The following is a 23,144-nucleotide window of genomic DNA, read 5'->3' as shown; positions in this document are numbered from 1 at the left end:
ATTTTTCTATTCTTCTTTGCACTTCCTGGTTTCCTCCCGTGGGAGTAGGTGTGTTTCTAGCCTCTCCCAGACTCCGCACAGTCTCCTGGGAGCTAGTCTCAGGCTTCCCAGGATGCCACTGAGCATGTGCGGGAACGAGTGGTGAATGCTGGGAGCACAGCATTCACCGCATCCAGGAAATAAATGCTTGTGGGCTTCAAATGCCCACAATGAAGATGGAAACCGCCTGCAGTGAATAATATAAGTTATTCTTTCCATCGAAATCTGACACAGGCGGACATATTACACACAATATGTGAGTATGTAATGCTGAGAAGAAAAGTTTGTGAATGAACTAAAAAAAAAAAAACGATAGGTAGGTGGACCCCCGCTTTAAAGAAAAATAGATTTAGGTAGTAAATTAGTCATAGTTAACGGACTGTGCTAAAGTAGGTTACCTTATGGCCCTTTTATTAGCTTAAAGCGATATCTTCACCCTTAGGAAAGACTTCTCTAGCTATCCTCCCCCTCCTCTCCTCCACTACCAAAATAGGGCTTCCTTGTTTTTTTTTGTTTACTTTTTCCATAAAAAATAAAGTGCGACCTGGGATATGCGCGCCATATATCCCAGGCAGTATAATGCTTCATTCAGAAAGGAGGAGGGGGGTGTGCCTAGTGCCGCATCAAGAAGCATGCCGGCTGAACCAGGAAGAACCAGCGGGCCCTTTGATGATCATGACAGCGTGGGATCGAGAGGTGGCCGAACACAAGAGGATCTCAGCGGGACAACACTGGATCCTCTGGGTGGATCACTGACTAAGTAGGGGACAAAATAAGAGGGGGGGGGGGGGTGTGGGCGAAGATCCGCTTTAAAGAGCGAACTTATACTACTAGACCATTGAAGACTGTCTGTGACAATGATGACAAAAAAAAAAAAAAAAACTGGCAGGTATTTTAAAGTGGTTCTGAAGGCATAAGGTTTTTTTTTTACTACCTTAATGCATTCTCTGCATTAAAGTGGATGTAAACCCGAAATTTTTTTTTTTTTATGTCATATTGTAGAGTAAAGGATTTCCTATCATTTGAGCCCAGTCTTGCCACACAGTTAATCCATCTCTGAGCAATCCTCTTTTATTGTTCAGTGAGAGAATTCTTGACAAACTGAGAAAAACTTTGTCAAATACTTCCCCTTGCTGTGAGGTGAGTGACAGGTGATTTACATCTCAGCCCTGGCTGCAGACACTCCACTGGTCTGATGGGGGGGTTTGCTGCTGGACACAGCTATATTACATATACACACACACACACACACACACACACACACACACATATTATAGCTGTGTCCAGCAGTACTACACCCCCCCCCCCCCTGGCTGCAGACACTCCACTGGTCTGATGGGGGGGTTTGCTGCTGGACACAGCTATATTACATATATATACACACACACACACACACACACACACATATTATAGCTGTGTCCAGCAGTACTACACCCCCCCCCCCCCCCCCCTGTAAATGACATGTATAGCGTTTCCGTCCTTTCCTCCACTCTCCATCCTGACAGAGCCCGCAGGAATAGAGGGAAGTCAGCTGCGGGGGATGAGGGGGGTGGAGGAGGAAGAAACAGCGGGCGGATGAGGACAGGAGGGGGCCAGAGAAGAAGGGGAAGTGGTGGTGGAGGAGGAGAACACAAGGAACAGTCGGGGGTGATCGGTGCAGCAGAGGGACAGCCGTGAGCACCGATCTCCCTGCATGGCGTTTGATCAGCTGCTTCTCCTCCTCTGCCTCCCATGGCTTTCAGCGGAAAAGCCATTCGGGGGGATCCGTGCTCACAGCTGTCCCCGCCGCACCGATCATCCTCGACTGTCACTGGACAGTGACACATGAAGTGACAGCAGCCATGAGCGCGCTCCTCTTCTCCTGTGCGCGCACTTTTCACTCCGGCCAGGCACGAGTGTAGAGGTGGGCGGGGAGTCTGGTGATGTCATGACTCCGCCCACCGAGCGCCATACAACGGACCCACCCACTGAATCCGGCGTTTTTGGGGGCTCCAAACAGCTAAAGGGGAGACATTTGAAAGGTAAGGATACATGCAGGAGGCATGTATATCCTTATAGATAACCCCTATGGCAGTACTTTAAAAAAGATGGGAGTGGGTTTACATCCACTTTAAGGTTAAAAAAATTTAATGATCAGCTCCCCTTAGCCCCACCCCCCATTAAATACTTACTGGCTGCTCTTTTGATCTCAGCGCTGTGCTTGTTGGCAGCAGCACTGCTCTCTCTCCCTCTTCACACAGAACAGAGGCAGCCATTGACTCCTGCAGCTGTCGATCAAACCCTGAGAGGAGGGGGCAGGTATGAATCATACTGTGTGTGTCTATGGACACAGCCCAGGTGAATAGCGTGCCCGCACAAGTGCCATCCATATTACACAACTTGCTATGAGAGCACTCATAGGAGAGGAGGCGTGGACAGTGCCAGCGGGCGAACCCCAGAAGAGGGTAAGGGACTGCTCGGTGCTGTACCATTGTGCAGAGCAGGTAAGTAATGTTTATTTTAGGAAAAAATGATGCCTTTACAATCGCTATCTAAAAAAATTTGTGGATTTTGATAAAATCAAAAACAGATATTTTTTTTTTGGTCCCAAAGTGGAATAGAAATGCTTCAGTTAAAAAGTTTTTGTAGAGAATTCGATTTTTCTTTTTCACGTGAGACTGTTTAAAGGGGATTGATGTTGAAAGCGTTTACATCCCATAGCTGTTATGCCGTGTTTCAGCCAGATTACAGTTCCTGGAGAAATCGTTTTTACAAGAAAGTGTTGTCTTTTTATATATATGTATGTATGGGTATATATTCAAAATCAATTTGTGATTTGGTAACGCTGATGTGTGCTTTGTTGCTTATGTGAAGTGTGAATTGTAATGGAATGTCCACTTTAGGATGAATCCTAATATTTAGGATGTCTCCTCTTTTATTGACCTTCACTATGAATACTGTCAGCAACCCCCTTTATCACCCACCGACCACCATCACCTGCAGATTGGGCTCTAAGGTCCGTCTAATTCATTTGTTCAGCCAGAGGAAGCGAGCCTGGTGCTTAATGAACGTTATAAGGAATCTCGTTCTCCCACGCTCAGTAAGAAGCAATTAAGACGTAATGGTCTCGCCATGAATCAAACAGCCACTCTCTCCACCCTCAGCTGCGCCAGGAAGTTGCTGCACAAATTGCAAGTAGATAAATAGTTACAGGATGATGGATGGTGCATTTCCTCATTGCTTTCCTAATTAAATCGCCATCCAGGGCCCGTGCACACACCTGCTGTGACTCCCCCACATTACTTATTGTGAAGCTCTCCCCACAGCCAAGGCCTGTGTGCCACAAGTCTGTCATCAACGATTCAAATTTAAACTTGTTGAACTTAAAAACACCCACCTAAATAACTTAATTACACACTTGCATACCTCTTATCATCCTTTTAAAATAGTGATACTCATTACATATTATTGAAATTCAATTTATAATATTTTTCTTTTTAAGATGTGTACTCAGATGTTTTTAAAGCGTTAGTTCGCCTTTCTAGAAAAAAAAGTCCCCTCTACTTACCTCCAGGGTTTCAGAGCTTTCCGCACCCACAGTCGGTCCAGCAGTCCAAGGATTTGAAATTCCTGCTCTTCTCCATGCAGTGCTTCTGGGACAAACCAAATTAATTCTGATTGGCCAGCGCCATCACAGTGAATCGGTCCTATCGCAGTGACTTTAAATCCCCGGACTGCTGGACTGGCTGCGGGGTTGCTGAGAATTCAGTAATCTCAGACATAAGTATACTGGGGACTGGGGGGAGGGTGAATAGAGTGTCGGGTGTTCGCTTTTACAGTTTTTCTATAAAGGTGAACTAACCTTTTATCTGTAGGCAAAAATAATGTTTGCATTATTCGTTAAAGGGTTAGTTCTCCCAGACTGACTTCTTGTTTTTTTCTGATCCTGGATGGATAAACCAACCAAAACACCTAGGTGGATACAACAGAGTCACCCAAGTGCACTCTTTACATCCGGATCAGCAGCCCTCTTTGTATCTTGTATTTATGTGCTTAAAAAAAAGTTTCTGAATAGTTTGTAATGATATAGCTACATGAGGGTAGCCATATTAGCTTATTATATTTACATCCTGTACTTCCTAGTCCTGAAAAGAGGCTGCGTTTTGCTGATTCTTACTACCTAAGCCTACTATACAGGTCTTATTGCAAACAATAGACTCCCTGCAGTCTTTGATAAAAAAAGACCCCCTAAGGCTGGCTACACATGGGCCGATCATCAGCCGATATCAGTTGGTTCAGCAGGAACCAGCTGACATGAGATGTGTACAGCTGTCTTTCTGACAGAAGCTGGTCTAACAATCTGCTTTTTTGGAAGGGACGTGCTGGAAAATCAGCATCCGATCAGTGCTGGCGCTGGTATGTGTGTACCCTGCATATCTAAAGCTGGCCATAGATGGATCAAATCTCAGCCAGTTCAGCGGGGACAGGCCAAGATCCTGTCCATCTATGGGTAGCCTGGTGGATTTTTTTTCATGTGATTACTGCCAGCAGTGATCACTCTGTTCTGCTTGCAGGGAAGGCTTCCCGCTGAATAGTGCTGCAGGAGGGATTCCCCCATCAACACTGAATGTGTTGATGGTGGAATCAAGCAATTCCACTTGTGGTGGAAGGAAAGAAAACTGCATTATTTATGGCCTGCTTAACACTGCTGGTAGCTGAGGTCACATGCTCCTTTTTTTAAGTTTCAGCTTCAGAGGCATTTTTACATTTAGCAATGCTGGCATTCATCATATTATCTGGTGTGAACTGCAAATTTTAATAGTTCTACTTTCAATCATATGTCCACCCAAATGTGATCTTTTAGCTGTAAGCGGAGTCTGGTGGGCTGAATAATCATCTGGTTTCTTGGCTCTTTTGAAAGTCTATCAGCAAGATCTCCCCAATATACTTCATGTCCGCCTTTGAGTGTCTATTTTCCTGCTCTATTCTCCATAATGCTATTTTCCTATCCTATAGTATTAACACTGGATTGCCCTTTTTTGGTTTCTTACTGGGGGATTCTGCCTCCAGTCTTGAATTTAGTTCATTCCACACCCTTAATGTAATTTGGTCTCTCTTGTATCCTGCCCCCAGGACACATTGATCTTTCCTAACCTGAAATCCTTAATTTATGGATTTGAAGTGGTGGTAAATATAAGGGTGCACGTAAACCTTTTGCCATGTGACAAAACAGTTTTTTTTTTTTTGTTAGATTATAAGGATACTACATTATGTGTCATTTGTCCAAGTAGACCAACCTTTATCTGTAGGCCTTGTTTGAATAAAGATCTAATGTTTGCCTGTTTCAATAAAAAAAAAAAAAAAAAAGATTTCCACGGTTTGGAAAACAAAGACAACCAGGTAGCATGTAATCCCAATGAATAATCTGCTTAAAGGATAGGTTCACCTTTTTAAAAAAATATATATATATAAATGCACATCTTTTTGCAGGTTAAAAAAAATGTGCTTTTTTTTTTATTATTATATATTGGGAGCCTGCAAAGCATTGCACCAACAATCAGCAGATTGTGGGTGCTATGCAGGGCTCTTTTAGAGTCTGTGTAAGCTGTGTGCTCATACCTTGTACGGGCATTCAGTTACACACATACAGGAAAGTTCAATGAACTACCAGAGCACTCAAAAGCACCATGGTAGTTCATTGAGAACTACAACCCGACCACAGCAAAGGCTGTCGGTAGTTGTAGTCTCCCATTCACAGAATACTGTAGTTTATCCTTTTAACTTTCTAGTATCTTCCAAAAAACTAAAAAAATCTTTTAGAGTTGCATTAATCCAGTTTTGTTCAGTGTATTCATGTATGGATTTTCTTAACTGTATTATTCTCCCTCCACAGGATTGTGTGTGCAATGGAGGAATCACTGGTTCCTAACCCTGCCCCTGGTGTGGTGGAGCTTTGTATTGGAGACTGTAGCGCAGAGTATAGAACGCAGTCTGATCAGCTTTACACTTTTGTGGTAAGATTATTCTAAAAGCATGTAAAGATGTAGCTGAATCAATGCATAGACTCTATAGAGTATATCCCTTGAATTTTGCAGTGGCTTGTTTTGTGCAACACGTGTGCTTAATGTGTCTTCCAAGATGTAAAAAAAATAGCTTTTTAAATGGGCATTGACTGGAAATCAAACTATTCTTGTTGACCGTGGCAATCCAGTAATCTGTGTCCTTCATCACTTCACCAGAGATGGAACGGGAACAATGTGACAATAAGAACATAATTTTTCATACACATTTGATTGCACATACATTGTAACCACTACCTTTTCCTATTAGGACATCTATGGCAGTTTAGGGCTGTCTGAATGGACATTTTCCCCAGCTGTCAGAAAATGTGTAAAAATACTTTGCCACCAATTGCTGATGGCCTTTTTATATTGAACATATGTTCGTTTGACAGAGTTGTTGTTAAAAGAATAGAAAAACAGATTTTGTCTTTGAAAAGTTACAAGACAGTAGTGACATTTTAGTTTAGACAGCAGTGACATTTTTAACTTGCAGCTTCTCATACAAGAATTCAGAGTGTTCGTGTTGGTACCCAGCATGCAGTGATACTTACAGGATCCAGTGCAATGATACATTGACACCTAATGTCTCCAAATACTGATGTTTAAGACCTTTAAATGCTAACACTCAGGATCTCCATATACACACAGGTTTATTTACTAAAGCTGAAGAGTGCAAAATCCATCTAACTTCTGCATAGAAACCAATCAACTTCTAACCTCAGCTTGATCAATAATGCTTTGGCAATAAAACCTGGAAGCCGATTGGTTTCTATGCAGAAGTGAGACTGATTTTGCACACTCCAGCTTTAGTAAATAAACCCCACTGGCACTTGGAAGCTCCAAATACTAAAACTTGGAATCTAAATAAGCAGACAACTGGTTCCTCCCTGTACTGATGCACTGAAATGAGAGATCTCAATATACTCACACTTGGGACCTCCAAATGCTAACATTTGGGAGTTCAGCGTGCTGAAATTTGTGATCTCCATATACTGACACTTAAGGGTTGATTTACTAAAATTGGAGCGTGCAAAATCTGGTGCGGCTCTGCATAGAAAACCAATCTGCTTCCTGTTTTTTTTTTTTTTTTTTTTTGTCATCGCTTAATTTAACAAGCTGAAGAAGCTGATTGGTGACCATGCACAGCTACACCAGATTTTGCACTCTCCAGTTTTAGTAAATCAGCTCATTCGTGTCTTCAAATGCTGCAACACTGACACTCCGGTATCTCAAAATACTGATATGCTGACACTTGGGGAGGGGAAGGGTCCAAGAACAATTACTTATAAGTAAAGTTTCCAAGCCCTTGGTGATTTCTTTTATTCTCCACCTGTAGACTCCTACTTTTCATGAAGTGAGCCCCAAGCAAGGCCCAGCGTCAGGTGGCACTCGACTTACCATTAGTGGCAAAAACCTGGATGCTGGTAGTGCTGTGTCCGTACTGATCAGAGACTCAGAATGCCGCTTTGTCAAGTAAGTTTTGGTTCTTTCTTTTCAACAGCTGTAATCCCTCTTGTTATCTTTTATGCTATCATATATCACAATTCATTTTTGTTACACAACAGGAGAAACATGCGTGAAATTGTATGCATCTCACCAGCCTCATCACAGGGCCCCAGCACAGCCACTATCACTCTGCGAATCGATCGGGCAAGTGTGTGGAACCAAGATGTAATTTTTACTTACACTGAAGACCCCACTATCTCTCGACTGGAGCCAGCTTGGAGTATTTTCAAGTGAGTGGGTTCAGGAGTGGTCACTTTCAGATGGGCAACTTCTACTTGGTCATTGCTTTTCAACACATCCTGTCTGTGCTCCAGAGCAGTCTCAAGTTTCTCATTTCTTATTCAGTAATTGATACTTTTATATGCTTTGCTTGTAGGTGTAATTACCTTTTGTTTGATGTTTACATTTCTTTCTGAACAGTGGCAGCACAGCAGTTATGGTGACCGGGACCCACCTAATGACCATTCAGGATCCACGGATTCGGTCCAAGTATGCTGGCATAGAGATCATAAATGTAGGTGGTAGAGGATTCCGTCTTCATGGTTAATTCACTCAGTGATATTTCAGTTATTAGATTGCATCTGGTAGACTGGTTTCTCTGACAGATTTTACACTGCACTGTGGGGCAGTGATAATGGGAACCTTGCAAATAGTAAAAGTATGTGTGTTGTGTTTGGCCTGTAAAGACTTTTGATAGGGTTTGTGTCCTGTACGAATAGCTAAAGCAGGACTGTAGGCAATCCGCCAGAATCTTTATTCACTTATTTTGGCTACACTGTACAGCCAGGCAAATACCACATTTTTTTTAGCAACTCTTTGAAGGACATAGAAATACGGAGACTGTTGGATTATACTACTGGACACTGGCAAATGAAAAAACAGTGACCAGCTCAGTATAAACTCCCCACTCCTAGTATGACTCAGATTATTCCTGCAGTGAAGGGATTGACATTGACAACCAGGAATTTTGTCCTCTGAGTCTATGTAACCTTCTGAGTCTTCCTTAGCTCCATCCTTAGCGTATCCTGGCACTATCTCAGGATGATTGTTCCAAATCTTGCAGTCATACAAGATTATTATGGGCCAAATTTCAATCTTAATTACTTACTTTGACCACAGAGGCTATAAGTGTGCTTCCATGCCTACTATGGCAAAATCCTTATCTGATCTACCCAAGGCTTTCCCAGTCTTTGAGCCTCTGGTGACTTGAAACTGGTGAGTTTCAAGTCAGTAACAGATAATGTCACACCTGAAGAATTGCAGGCCACTGCTTTTTCTCCCGGAGAATGTCCGCCTGTGTGGACATTTTGTCAGCCAGCATATTGGATGCTTGGGTAAGGAAGGTGGTTTCTAGGGGATACAAGCTGGTTTCAGCGGGGAGCATTGATAGTTTCAAAAACTATTAGATAAGCACCTGAACATCCGCTTCATACAGGGATATACAATGTAATACTGACACATAATCACACACATAGGTTGGACTTGATGTACTTGTGTCTTTTTTCAACCTCACCTACTATGTAACTATTCAACCTGCCGGTGTCATCACACAGATTAGCAGATTTCCACGTCACCCTGGCGGTTTTCTGGACCAAGGGGTTATAGCTCCAGTACCTGCAGAGGAACAGTTTCAGGTGTTCTACTCAGACCTGCTCTGTCCCAGAACAGTCTTCAATTGGATCCTAAACCTTCAGAAATCGGAGCTGGATTTGACTCTTGCTGAAGTATCTGGGTCTCCTCCTAGATAGCTCAAGTCAGTCTATATGAGAGTTCTAAGACTGATTGTAGCCTCTTTTGAATCAATCCTGTTTACCCAGTTCACTCCAGACCCCTACCACTTAACATTCTGTCTTTTGTGAGACAAGTTGGTTCAGTCTCTGGACAGACATTTTTACCACACACCAAGGACCAAGTTGTCCGTGGCTTGTTGGCTCAGGAATCCGGCTCTGGAGTTGAAGTCCTTTTCAGTGTCTTGGAAAATCCTTGTGTTGGGTGCCAGTCTATTGGTGCAGGTGAATTGGACAATAATGGAAACTCTTTGCTTTAACATTCTGGAGCATAGGTGCCGATTTGGTTGTCCCTGCAATGCTGGACTTCCCAACGAGGGGGTCATCCGGTCGGGATTCAGTCATTCAACACCACAGCAGTGGCATACCTCAACCACCAGGAAGGAACCAGAAGTCTTGCCATGTCAAGAGAGGTAGAAAGAATTCTTTCTGGTAACTTCACACTCCAGCCTTATCCACTATTTACATTCCAGGTTTGGACAGTTGGTAGGCAGATTTCTTCAGCCAGCATCGCCTGGACCCTGGTGAATGTTACCAACAACTGGAGATATTTCAGGATATGAAGCTGCTGGCCATCAAATTCGAAAAAACACCAGACAGGGTACAGAGATCCTCTGGAGGAAGCAGTGGATAATTGATGTCTCCATGGAATCAGTACATCCTGATCTACACTTTTCCTCCCCTAATACTCCTTCCTTGTCTGCTGTGCAGGATCAAGATGGAGGGCATTCTGTTGATCCTCACTGTGCTATATTATTTAGGTGGATGTGGTACTCGGACCTAATCAGACTCCTGGCAGATGCTCCGTGGGTTCTTCCAGATCTTTTGGTCTGGTTTACCACCTGGTTTCATTTTTGCTGGCTTTAACAGCATGGCTATTGACCAGGTCTCATGGGACAGGGGCATCTCCAAATAAGTAATTCCTACAATAGTGAAGGACGAGGAAGTATACTTCTCGCAAGGCTAATTCTCACACATATCTATTAAGCTACATACTGAGACAATTAGGACCATTCACCTTCACCTATGCCATGTCTGCCGCCTGGCATCCCCCCTGGGGGTACCCGTGTCCGTCTTCTCCCCCTTAGCTCCAGTGCCATACTCTGCCTGCTGCCGTCTATTTGGGAGTTCAGTGATTGAAACTCTGGTTTCGTTTATTGATACATCTCATCCGCATCCACCCTTGATGAGCGAGCAATGATCTCGCAAAATGCGCATCGGGTTTTCTGATGCGTGCATTTGTATATATTGCATTGTATAACGTTTGTATCAACTTTATTTGTTCTCTTTATTATGTGCAACTCCATTGGCTGAGCGAATATGCTATATTATCCATGTATGTACATTAATTTTAATAAACATTTATACTGCTATTACTCTTGTTACTCAGTGGCTAACTGTGACCACCTCATTTAAAGTCCCAGGGTGACTCTTTTTTTGTATATGTATATAGGGATGGAGGTGTATCACTGGTGACTGCAGACCTTTTATTTTATTTTGATTCTCACACATAGAAGGCATAGTTTGCTTGATGCTAGTAGAGAAACCACCATCTCGAAAGATCCTGTCCTTTCTGCAATCAAGCCTGGCTCAGAATTTGACTTGTTCCATCAAGGGGGCAGATCTAACACTTGTGATCTCATTCTCACTCTTTAGATTGGGAGTTTTGTACAGGGTGTCTGTCATGTGGCTTCCCCTGTGCTCTCCCACATGACACTCCTTGGGATCTAAATTTGATTCTATCATCATTTAAGACTACCCATTGAACCTATTGGGGATATTTCCCTTTGCGCTCTCAAGGTTGCATTTGTTGTTATAAAACAAGTAAAAATTCGCGCTGAACTGAAAAAAGCAAGCGGCCAGCAAAGTTCGTAGATAACAAACAAAAAGTCACATGCATAAAAATTATTGCGGCGCTGAAAAGTTCAAAAATGAAATTGAAGAGTGGGAGGAATCCAATCACCAAATATATTGTGCAGATGTAGAAAGATTCACTCGTCACCACGTGGTAATGTAGTCTGCTTACCAGAAGGTGTTAAGGATTAGGCATAGATGATAAATTCTCAATAGCATCCAGCAAATCCAGCCCACTGGAACCCCTCATCAGACCACAACATCCGTGGGATTTCCTTCACATATAAACATCTCCCAATGGTCACTTCAGAATTAGGCATTCAGGCATGTAGTCATCATATATCCGAGAAAAGAAAATGAAGGACCCATAGTGAAGCCCGTAATGATAGATAAAAAAACTTTTATTATAGTAACTTACAGTTGAAGCTTAAAACAGCATGCATCAATGATAGGAACAAACGGCTGCAGCAATCAGCGTACGGATGTCAACCTGCCTGACATGTTTCATCGTAACAGATGTCTTCAGAGGCATGGCTACAGCTACAACCGCACGCTATATATATGGTATGGTTAGTGGGTGGATCAGAGGGGATATAATCAAACTCATCACTAACAGCTGGGTAGGATGTGTGTCTTGTGCAGAGTGCCCTGGTGCTAACAGGATAAACCTGGTTAGCAACTGATGACAGCACACGGCCAATCAGAAAAAACAGAGGATAGGAAGAAAAAGAGGATGGCAACAGATGACTCAGTGCCACCTCATTGGTTAACCTATCTCTCAGTGAACAGAAAAAATTGAAAAATGCCAGATAAGCATGAACAGGTGACGAGGAAGAGCGCCGGCTGTGCGGTCCGGCTCAGGGACATGAAAAAGGCTTTTTCATGTCCCTGAGCCGGACCGCACAGCCGTGTGCTGTCATCAGTTGCTTAATCCGTTTGTTCCTATCATTGATGCATGCTGTTTTAAGCTTCAACTGTAAGTTACTATAATAAAAGTTTTTTTATCTATCATTACGGGCTTCACTATGGGTCCTTCATTTTCTTTTCTCGGATATATGATGACTACATGCCTGAATGCCTAATTCTGAAGTGACCATTGGGAGATGTTTATATGTGAAGGAAATCCCACGGATGTTGTGGTCTGATGAGGGGTTCCAGTGGGCTGGATTTGCTGGATGCTATTGAGAATTTATCATCTATGCCTAATCCTTAACACCTTCTGGTAAGCAGACTACATTACCACGTGGTGACGAGTGAATCTTTCTACATCTGCACAATATATTTGGTGATTGGATTCCTCCCACTCTTCAATTTCATTTTTGAACTTTTCAGCGCCGCAATAATTTTTATGCATGTTGCATTTGTTGTTGTCCATCTATGTAGAGCATGTGCCTGAGCTGAAAAAAGAGAAAATTGAAAAAAACCTTCCTGGTGTTGAGTCTTAGATCCTCCTTTCTTCCTAAGGTGGTTTTAGCCTGTCACCTCAACCATGACATTATGTCCTGGCTTCAGTCCTTCAAAAGGAACATTGTACTTCCATCCCTCTGGCCTGGCTTCAATTCATCAGAAGAGCAGCTCCCTGCATTGCTTGGATGTAGTTTCTGCTGTTTGTGCCTAACTTGCAGCCACTGCTTCCATTAGTAAGTCTGACTTTGTCAGTCCTGATGGTCCCGGTAAAGAGGATTCAGTTTCTCATCCCACTACCTTTTTTCAGTGTCTTAGACAGATCATCTTTCAAGTTTATTGCTTTAGGGATTGGGATCCATCCTTTCCTGTTAAGGCGCACTCTACTAAAACGTAGTGTTTCTTGGGTTTTTTTGACTTTAGACTATGGTTTCCCAGATTTGTAAGGCTCCCATCTAGTATTTTATTCACACATTCTCCAAGTATTACCAGGGGAATGTTCAGCCCTCTTCTGATTCCAGCTTCAGACACCAGGTTTTTTTGCCTTTGACCATCCCCCAGTTGGACTGCTTTTTGATGTCAAAAAAGAAAGAAAGAAAATTGGATTTTTGCAATTGCCATAAAATACATTTCTTGTAGATCATTGAGGTACACGGGTCTCGCTCCTGTCTGTAATCCTGTTTTTGTTACTGGTTTGCCACCAAACTTGGGTATGTTGGAAGTAGAAGGGGTTATACCAGGCTGGTAACTTTTTTTTTTTTATATATTTTTTTTTTTTTTTTTTTTTTGCCATCGCCCAGATCCTCCTGGATCTCCTGAAGGTCTGCTTTAAACCTTTGCTCTCTACTTTAAGAACTCTAGACACTCCAGATTGCTCAGTTTCTTGTAGCCCGCTGAATTCTTTGACATACTGGTGGTCCTTAGAGGGAGGAATTGCAAAACTGTATACAAGCTATGATGTTGAATATGTAATATCAATGAAGTACAGATGTGAAAATCTTGTCATAAAATACTGAAACCAGTGTTCCAATAAGTTCATCACTCCCAGAAAATATATGATTGGTTCTAACCCTGACTTTTACTATACTTTTTAGACATGCCAAATCCTTAATGACACACTGATGTTCTGCAAGGCTCCGGGAATCTACCCCTCTAATGGAGAGGCTTTTCCAGAGGATGGTGTTCAGCCAGATGAGTTTGGTTTTGTCTTGGACAATGTAACAAGCCTGCTTACCTTGAACTTCACCACATTTACTTACTACCCCAACCCTGTGGTGGAGCCCTTTGGACCTGGTGGCACTCTGGAGATAAAGCCAGGCTCACATGTCATCCTCAAGGTATTGAAAATAAAAGCAACATGCATTTAAACCTAAAGTTAATCTAAAAAAAAAAGTGTTGAAAGAGACCGAATAGATGAGACAGTAATGTATATGGTGTCACTTGTTCTCACTTGGTATATTCCTTTGTGAAGTATGGTATATGTATAAAATGACTTAATTAGTTTGTTCTGACTTTGTCACACACTGATTCCACTTAAGTTGTGTGCAAAGCATAGACTTGTTTTATAGTTTTTGGATAGAGTGGGAAAAGGTTAGAACCCATGTCGGGTTTTTACTACTATCTAAGACTGTTGGTTTTTCCCTCACTTCCTGTCCTGCTGAGGATGTGTTACTAGGCAGGAAGTAAGGTAAACTTTCAAACAGTAATAGAGAAATAAAAATGTGTATTAATTAGAGTGGGACATACGTGTTATATTTTTTTTTCTGTGTTGAAGATTTTTCTAGCAACTCTCAGCAAGTGTGATATTCTCTTTAATGGAGCCCCAGATAATAAAAACCAGACAGGGCTTTTTTTCCTGCTCCACTCTATCCAAAATGAAAAAAGGTTTTTGGCTTGACAAACTCTTTAACTATCTGATGCATAATAATGAAGCTTTACCCTCCTAAGTTCAAACTTCTAGTGGACCTATGCTTTTGCAACCCATACTCTACTTTGCCTTGCTCCCCCACCACTATATTAAGTCACAAGGAGAAAATTGAACGTGTGGGGCTTACGATTTACTCCTCGCTCTTACCATTGGACTGCACTGGTGCTTGGTAGTTTGCTGTGTGGGCACCAGCATGTTCACATGGAGGCAGGGAGAGGGTCATTAGCCCTGTTCCATTCACATTGACTTGAGGCTAACAAATAAGTGTGCTAGGAAATGCATGTTGTTTTGTTTGCTCTCTGCAAAGCCCTTCTATGTGTACCTTACTCTATCTTACTCTAAAATCTAGTCATAAATTGGGGCAGTTGCCATTTTTGTTTTGCCAGAGAAATGGCACAATTGCCAGCTAGTTGTCATTCTAAGAAGTAGCTGATCAATGGCATGTCATATATTTCTCACTATAGGTTTCCCTTAATCTTAAAGAGGAGGTCCACCCACCGCTTCAAAAATTAAAAGCCAGCAGCTATACATTAATAATAGGACACTTACCTATCCTGGAGTCCAGCGATGTTGGCACCCGCAGCTGATGTTTCCATCAGCTGTCGGGTGCTGCTGCCGCCATTGCGGGTACGTAAACCCTACAGTGTAGCCTTACCCCTTAACGACAGGAACTCTACTGCGCATGTGCGAGGCTCCACTTCTCTCTCCTATTGGCCCGGCGGCGGGGGAAGGAGGAGGGAGCCGAGCTGTGACATAAGGGCCGTGGTGCGGGCTCCTGGAAAGTGGGGACAGGATACCTGTGAAAGACAGGTATTTCCCCCCCCCCGAAAGGTGCCAAGTGTGGCACCGGAGGGGGGGGGGGGATCAGATGAGCGGAAGTTCTACTTTTGGGAGTAACTCCGCTTTAAAATGGAGTTCCACCCAAAAATGGAACTTCCACTTTTTGGATTCCTCCCCCCCTCCGGTGTCACATTTGGCACCTTTCAGGGGGGAGGAGGAAACAGATACCTGTCTAATACAGGTATTTGCTCCCACTTCCTAGCATAGATCACCACGGCACTTGCGGTGACCTACGCCACTTCCAGCACCTACACTCTCCTCCACTGCTGTATTCTGTGAGACACAGAACACAGCAGGGACCAGATAGGACGCGCAGCGTGACTCGCGCATGCGCAGTAGGGAACCAGGAAGTGAAGCCGCACGGCTTCACTTCCTTTTTCCCTTACTGAGGATGGCGGCGGCAGCAGCCGAGAGCCGAAGGACGGATCGGCTTCGGCTGCCGACATCGCGGGCTCCCTGGACTGGTAAGTGTCCATATATTAAAAGTCAGCAGCTGCAGTATTTGTAGCTGCTGGCTTTTAATATTTTTTTTTTCAGCGGACCTCCGCTTTAATTTGTTATTTTTTTTGATAGTAGTACCTTTCCTTTTTGAAACGTCTTACCTTTTTCACTACTGCTACCCTGGGTAGTTTGTTTTTGTTTTTTTGGGGGGGGTTTTTTGACACATTTTTTTTAATCTAGGGAAGAAATCTGCAGCCTGCTGCCCCTGGAGGAGCAAAGCTGAACTACACCGTACTGATCGGGGATGAACCGTGTGCACTTACTGTGTCAGACACTCAGCTGCTGTGTGATTCTCCCAGCCAGACAGGAGAACATCGCGTGACTGTAAGTTAACATCTGAAATTCGATAACCTGGCACTGTGGGGTATACGTACTAAAGAAGCAGATGTTTGATAAGACAGTTGATTCTACACCTTAGAGATCTACCCTTAAATATGCTGAATGAATATATTCAAAATAATGGGCTGAAATCGCACTTCACCCGGGTGACATGTGAATCACACAGAACCCACAGCATGTTCCTATGCGATTCATGGTGTGAACCAGCCCTGTGTTCTGGAGCCGCTCCACTAACTTGCCTGGACAGGGGGGCATTTATATGGAAAATTGCACCACATCTCTTGCAGGGTGGCTGGGGTCACCCCCCTGTGGCAGCCAGCATCTCTTTGATTTGGAGGGGAGAGGATATGTGCTAGGGGGGTGCTTTGGGAGGGCAGAAGAATTGTGCTGGGGTGGGTGAAGGGGGGGGATGGATTTCATATCCATTCTGGGACCCTGCCTTGATTCATTGGGGCTGTAGGTCATACATCAAATCCTGAGAAATCAGAGCCCCCCTCCTCCGTTACATGAGAGTCTTCATCATTCCCCCTTAAATCATGATCTGCAGTGTTCCCCTTTACATCAGGGTCTGGCAGTAGTGTCAGTGATGTCTAGTCTATGCAATACACAGAGGTGCTCTCTGTGCATGTGTTGCCATATCCCAGCCCTCCTCCCGGTGCACACAGCTGCCTCTTAACTGCTGAGCCTCTTCATCTTTTCATCTTTTTTGGTGGTGTTACAGTCCAGTCCCTTTGTCCACCATATCCTCAGGTTCTGCAGGCGGCTCTCCCTGTCCAGCAAAGCTCTCATGTTCCCTGGGCCCCGGGCTCTCTTTCTCATGACCGGACAGTGTTGGGTGGGGGGGGGGGGCGGCGGCAGGATTAGTGTGTGGCAGGTTTTTGAGAGCCAGGGTGTACTCATAAGTGAAAGAAGGGGGAGCTGAGCGGACACGGCTCTATACACTGAAACTATTCTCGCTGCTGTTCTCCCGTCTTCATCCATCCTGCACAGCACTCCCATCCTTAGCTTCTCTTACCAGCGGGCAGCTAGCGTCACTGGAGTCCAGTGCCGGAATTTTCCAGATTCCGATTCCAATACAGGACCTGATTCGCCGGGACTCCGGATCATACATCAATTTCCGGGATGGTCCCAGCGAATCAGGGACGGTTGGAAGGTATGCATAATGCATGACAAGCTTTAGTCTTTAGACAAATTTGGTGCCCAACCCCTACCATATTTTTTATCCAAAATGGCAATTAGGCTCTCCAATTTTACCCATACCCTCTGCTGGGCTGGCTTCTTCAGCCTTGGCTGGTAAATGAGCACCCTCTCCCTCCCAGGCAGTTCTTCAAAAATCTGTTTTTCTTGTCTTTAGATTCTTGTCGGAGGGATGGAATTTTCTCCAGGAAGTCTCCGGATCTACTCCGACAGCTCCCTCACCCTGCCAGCCATAGTGGGGATTGGCGCTGGGGGTGGATTGCTGCTGCTTGCTATCATTGCCGTTCTCATTGCCTATAAGAGGAAAACACGGGATGCCGACCGCACCCTGAAACGCCTCCAAATGCAGATGGATAATCTGGAGTCACGGGTTGCTTTGGAATGTAAAGAAGGTAGGCTTTAAAATAAACTAATGTTGGCCATACACATGTTGATCTTTCATTTGATGGACTTTTCATGTGATCAACTATTCAGCCCAATCATTTTATTTGGTTAAATGGCTGAAACAATTGATTAGTGCAACGTGAACTTCACCTCCTTCAGTTCAATCACTTTCAATATCAAACATTTCTGGAAAAAACAATGTCATGAAAGCAATTACTGAATTTTAACCTCAGTCAAAAATAATAGATGGCTACACTGCAGTATGCTTTTTGATTGCCTTTAAAAGCACAGCAAGAAAAGACTACAAGTGTGCATGTCCAACTACAATGCTTCACAGCATCAGCCCCTCTGAAAAGCTGAAACTCCAGAGTACCTATTCACACATTCGATCTTTCATGTAGGCATTTGAAACGCTGCCTCTTTCAGTGGTGTTCACCACAAGGAGACACTAGTAACAGTTTTATGTATGGCAGAACCCAGAGCAGTAAGTTCAGGCACTGTTGCATTTTTTTTTAAAGCACTAAGTAGTGGGTACAGGTACAACATGAAGCACATGGCAAACCAAAAAAATATTTTTAAAACTAATAGTGTTTAAATTTAGTGACAATCTTTCTTAATACAAAATTAACACTGTGACTTGAGATCTCATTTGAGTCTCTTGGTTGCTCCGTACACTGATCAACTTAAATATGTAAACTTTGATTTAATCCTGCAAACCTGGTCAAAAACTATCCAAATGGTATTTAAACAAGAAGCACAGTACGTTCTGTACTCCTGTGACTCGCTGTCGGCAATCACAGAGACGGTCCAGGCTCGGGCAAGATCGTGACAATGAAGACATGATCCGCCCACATGCCTGGACCAGCACCCGACTCAGGCTCTCAGAGAGCCTGAACAGGCCGCTCCCGCCCCCTCCACAGCCCAGCACTCCAGTGACTCAGTCACTAGCTCTCTGCTCAGGGAGCTGTGAGAACCCAGCGATCGACGGTATTTGATCGCTCGGTTCTCAGTGTTCGAGGTTGCGGGGGGTCAGATGCAGCATCAGACCGATTGCTGCATCCAGCAAGGCAAGTATGATTCAAAAATAAAGACCAATCCCATACCTCTTTTAAGTGCAACTAAAGTCCACAAATCTTTACCTCCCCACCAACAGTCTGACATCCACAAGGTCCCTCAGCTGCTCTGTCCTCCTCTGCCCTGGCTTCTGGTTGATGGGTCTTTGGTTGTATGGCCAGAGTGGGGTGATGTCACTCCTGCCCATGTACAGGAGTTAATTTATCCCAGCACACATGGATTGTACTCTGAGCTGCACAAGAAAAATGTTCTGGTGCCGAAAAGGACAAATAGTGATCCTTCAAGTGCAGCTGACAGTGGCTCTAATCACTCACGCACTGTATCCAAATCTTATTAAAAAAAAAAAAAAATTAAAAAAAAATCTCTTGGCTATGCAATATGTATTATGGCCACTGCCCCAGATATGTTTTTCGGAAAAAAAATGCAGCACGTTTTTTGTTTATTCCTGTAGCTTCTCCCCCTAGTGGCTGTTTGTACCATTCAGCAGTAATGTACTGTTACCAGAGCTCTGATCGTAGACTTGCACTTAGAAAAGAGGAGACGTAAAGCAAACTTACTGCTAATTAGGCAGAAGAACCTAAATTGGTTACAGGCATATACATCTGCTGCTACGTGCGGTTATTAAACTCACCTAAATAAGATTATGTATTAAATTGATATCATAATAAACTTCCTCTAAAACAAAGCGGTATTAGCATGGTGATTTTGATCAGTTTTCAGCAAAACTAAACAGGAGATAGTAGTATACTTTTTGAGGAATAACCGGTCGTATCATAGCTGAACAACTGCTTGCTGGTAGGAGTTCTGGAACTTGTAGTGCCTTGGTAGCTGGAAGATATGGGATGCCTCAAATCACAGTTGCCTCCACATGAATACCTGCAGCCTGGTGGCAGTTGAGGGGTTAAAAGAATGCAGATGACCTCATGCTGAGAATGCCTCATCTTGGTGCTTTTTCTCTTATCTTGATCAATAAATCTTTACACTGCTGCTGCAGTGGCTATATAGCAAGAAGTGGGGGAAGGGCAGCGCATACTATTAGGGGTAAATGGAAGATTAGAGGATGGGCAAGTGATTAATGCTACTGAGCTGTCACTTAGTAAATGCTGCAAAGTCACAACAACAGATCACAATCCATTGACTGCACTTATGGGGTAAACGCTGCCATTTTACAGCAGAAAATTCTCACATTCTTTTATGTTTTGTTTAGCTAGAATATGTTTGAGATTGTTCAGGGCTGCATTGTGCTCCATTGGCAGTTTGTCATTGCTCTGTGCACAGGACCTCCTGTGTGAGCAATAAATGAAACTTTTTAGGATTGAAATTTGAAATCAGCTATATCTGTGTTAATCTGGGTTAATACCGTAAGTCACTGACCCTGAACCAATGTGTAATCAGGAGTTCATACTTCACTTGCAGCATGCTTAATACAGGTCAGTGACCAAATAATTATTGAACCCAGAGACAGCTGGAAACAAGCATATACAGGTTTCCTTTAATTAAGGACAGATCAGTTGCGTACAGAAGTGGTGAAAGCTGTGATCTGTATAAAGCATTACATGGCCAATGGTGTCTTGGAAGCAGAGAAAGTCTGGCACAGTGTGCAGAAAAAAGCTGACCATTTAATGCAAAAAGTGTTTTGGAGGGGCTGGAGTGGGAGACACTGATGTCAGTGGTGAGTGTGCCCTAAATGTTGGTGGTCAACGCTACCATAACATTGGCGTTCAGTGGCCTGTACCCCACGTCCCTGATATAATGCAGGTACTAGGTTTCAACATCACTCTAAAACACAAGCGCAACATACAAGCTTCATGAACATTGTGTCCATGATGTAAACCAGGGGTCTCCGAACGTTCTAAACAAAGGGCCACTTTACTGTCGTTCAGACCTTAGGGGGGCTGGATTAGGGTTGCCACCTTGTCCCTTTAAAACCTAATACATTACATTAATTACACAGGTTCTGTGGATGATTAAGGTGGTAATTAAACTCACTTAGTGCACTATCTGCATTCATTTAGCCTCACACCCTGTGTAATTCATGTGTGTTCAGGCTTAAAGGGATGAGGTGGCAACTCTAGGCTGGATTGTGGCCAGGGGGAATAGAAAATGCCCTGGTGTCACTGAGAGGAATAGTGCCCCATGTTTAGTATTAGGGGAGGAGTTAGGTCCCATCATTGGTATTACTGGGAGGAATAGTGCCCCAAGTTTAGTATTCAGGGAGGAGTAGTGTCTCATCATTGAGACCAGTGGAAGGAACAGTGCCCCATGTTTAGTATTTGGGGAGGAGTTGGGCCCATCATTGGTATCACTGGGAGGAACAGTGCCCAAGTTTAGTATTCAGGGATGTGTTGTGTCCCATCATTGATATCAGTGGGAGGAACAGTGCCCCAAGTTTAGTATTCGGGGAGGAGTTGGGTCCCATCATTGGTATCACTGGGAGGAATAGTGCCCCATGTTTAGTATTCGGGGAGGAGTAGTGTCCCATCATTGGTATCCATGGGAGCAGTAGTGCAAAATCATTGGTATCACTGGGAGGAATAATGCTGTGTCATTGGAAGGAATACTGCCCCAAGGGCTGGATAAAGGCAAGCAAAGGACTGAATCCGGCCCCTGGGCCGCAGTTCGGAGACCACTGATGTAAACTAAACCTATTAACCCTAGAGCTGCAAAACCACAGTTCTATCTCCTGCCACACAACCCTAATTCTAACAGTCCTTTACTTTGTATATACAATTAGTGTATGCAACCTCTTACATCCCACTACATTTTCACCGCTGGCCGCAGAAATCTCATCTAGGATTGGTGATGTCCCCTCCCCGCTGAACTGTTAGAATTTTAGCAATGATACAGCCATACCCTTGAGAATTTCATTAGCAGTTGGAAGCTTCATTGGTTATGATAACACAGCCCTCCCTACAGACATTAACAGCTGCCCATTCCAGCATACCAAGGTTATGCTAAAAGTCAGGAGCGGCGATGAGCGACGGCTTCCTACAGGTGGAGGGAAAACCAAAGCCAGACAGCCAACACAGGACTAATCTGCCTTTTTTTTTTTACACAAATACCATTAGAAATGAACTGTAGCTTTATCTAAAATGTCCTTATCACATTGTAAGAATGAATACAGTGCTTTTTTGTACAGAAATTTTTATGGAGTGTTTGTCTAATTCTCAGGAGCACTTGAGCATTTCACACTTTTGTCCAGTGTTTGACCACTCCTTCTCCATAGCTTACAGATGGGGAGACCTAAGCTTAGCTCCATTATGTAATACAAGGTCATAGTTCTATGATGTAACAGATTAGAAACAGACACAAAGGCACATAGACTTCTTCCATCTGCGGGCTGAAGGAAAGAAAGCGAACAGATTACTCCATCAATGCTGACAGCGCTGATGGACAAATCTCCTTCTGCAGCCTATTGAATTCTGACAGCTGGTGATGCATGCATGGCCAGCATCAAAGTGAACCAGAGCAACCAGCACTTAAAATGCTGCTCAAACATAGTGCCCATAGTTTGTGAGGGTATTATATGTTTTATTGTGACGTATTCATTAGCTGCACCCTCACAGTGAGGATAGAAAGTGATTGTATGGCTGAGGTATAGTGATTTCATTTTTATAACTTGCTCATTTTATTAGACCAGAGTTCTTCCTCAGGTACATACTATTCAATAAAAAGACAGTCTCTTTTCCTGAATTCTTTGTTATACTGCCTCTAAATCTCAGATGATCGCACATGCTCTGTAGATACCCTGGTAAAGATCTCAGGGAATAAATAGTTTTGCATATGTATTTCAGGTTACTAGTATTGATTATATAGTGTATAGCGATGTTTGTGTTTTGTTTGACGTACCTTTTAAATTCAACAGTAGCTACAATTTTTTATATGTGCCATGTGGCCTCGAATGTGTGTTTTTATTTATTTCATTTTACAGCTTTTGCAGAGCTCCAAACGGACATTAATGAGCTGACTAACAATATGGATGGCGTGAAGATCCCATTCCTGGAATATAAGACCTATGCGATGCGTGTGCTGTTCCCAGGAATTGAAGATCACCCTGTGCTAAAGGAACTGGATGTGAGTAATTCTCAACAGTGATGGAGGAGGTGGGGCCTGACTCACAGCTGCACAACCATTGGTTCACAGCTGCACAACCATTGGTTCACAGTGTGAAAGTTACACAATGAAACTTTATCCTAGTGAAAGTATACAATGTTACAAAGTTTATTGTATACATCAATCAATTTGATACCA

The 23,144-nt window shown here is 43.4% G+C and overlaps 1 protein-coding gene across 2 annotated transcripts in view; it reads left to right on the top strand.

Annotated features, from left to right (window-relative positions):
- PLXNA3 (plexin A3) overlaps positions 1 to 23,144 on the top strand; it is a 233,310-nt gene that overhangs the window by 178,626 nt on the left and 31,540 nt on the right. For both annotated transcript variants that reach the window (XM_073599797.1, XM_073599798.1), the window contains exons 14-21: positions 5,912 to 6,032; positions 7,417 to 7,553; positions 7,646 to 7,816; positions 8,007 to 8,100; positions 13,726 to 13,968; positions 16,080 to 16,223; positions 17,593 to 17,827; positions 22,825 to 22,967. In XM_073599797.1, coding sequence (XP_073455898.1) covers positions 5,912 to 6,032; positions 7,417 to 7,553; positions 7,646 to 7,816; positions 8,007 to 8,100; positions 13,726 to 13,968; positions 16,080 to 16,223; positions 17,593 to 17,827; positions 22,825 to 22,967 — 1,288 coding nt within the window. The remainder of the gene's footprint in view (positions 1 to 5,911; positions 6,033 to 7,416; positions 7,554 to 7,645; positions 7,817 to 8,006; positions 8,101 to 13,725; positions 13,969 to 16,079; positions 16,224 to 17,592; positions 17,828 to 22,824; positions 22,968 to 23,144) is intronic.

Source organism: Aquarana catesbeiana, linkage group LG09 (genome assembly GCF_042186555.1).
Source record: "Aquarana catesbeiana isolate 2022-GZ linkage group LG09, ASM4218655v1, whole genome shotgun sequence".
In the NCBI taxonomy this organism is placed as follows: Eukaryota; Metazoa; Chordata; class Amphibia; order Anura; family Ranidae; genus Aquarana; species Aquarana catesbeiana.
This window is presented reverse-complemented; position numbering and strand designations above follow the sequence as displayed.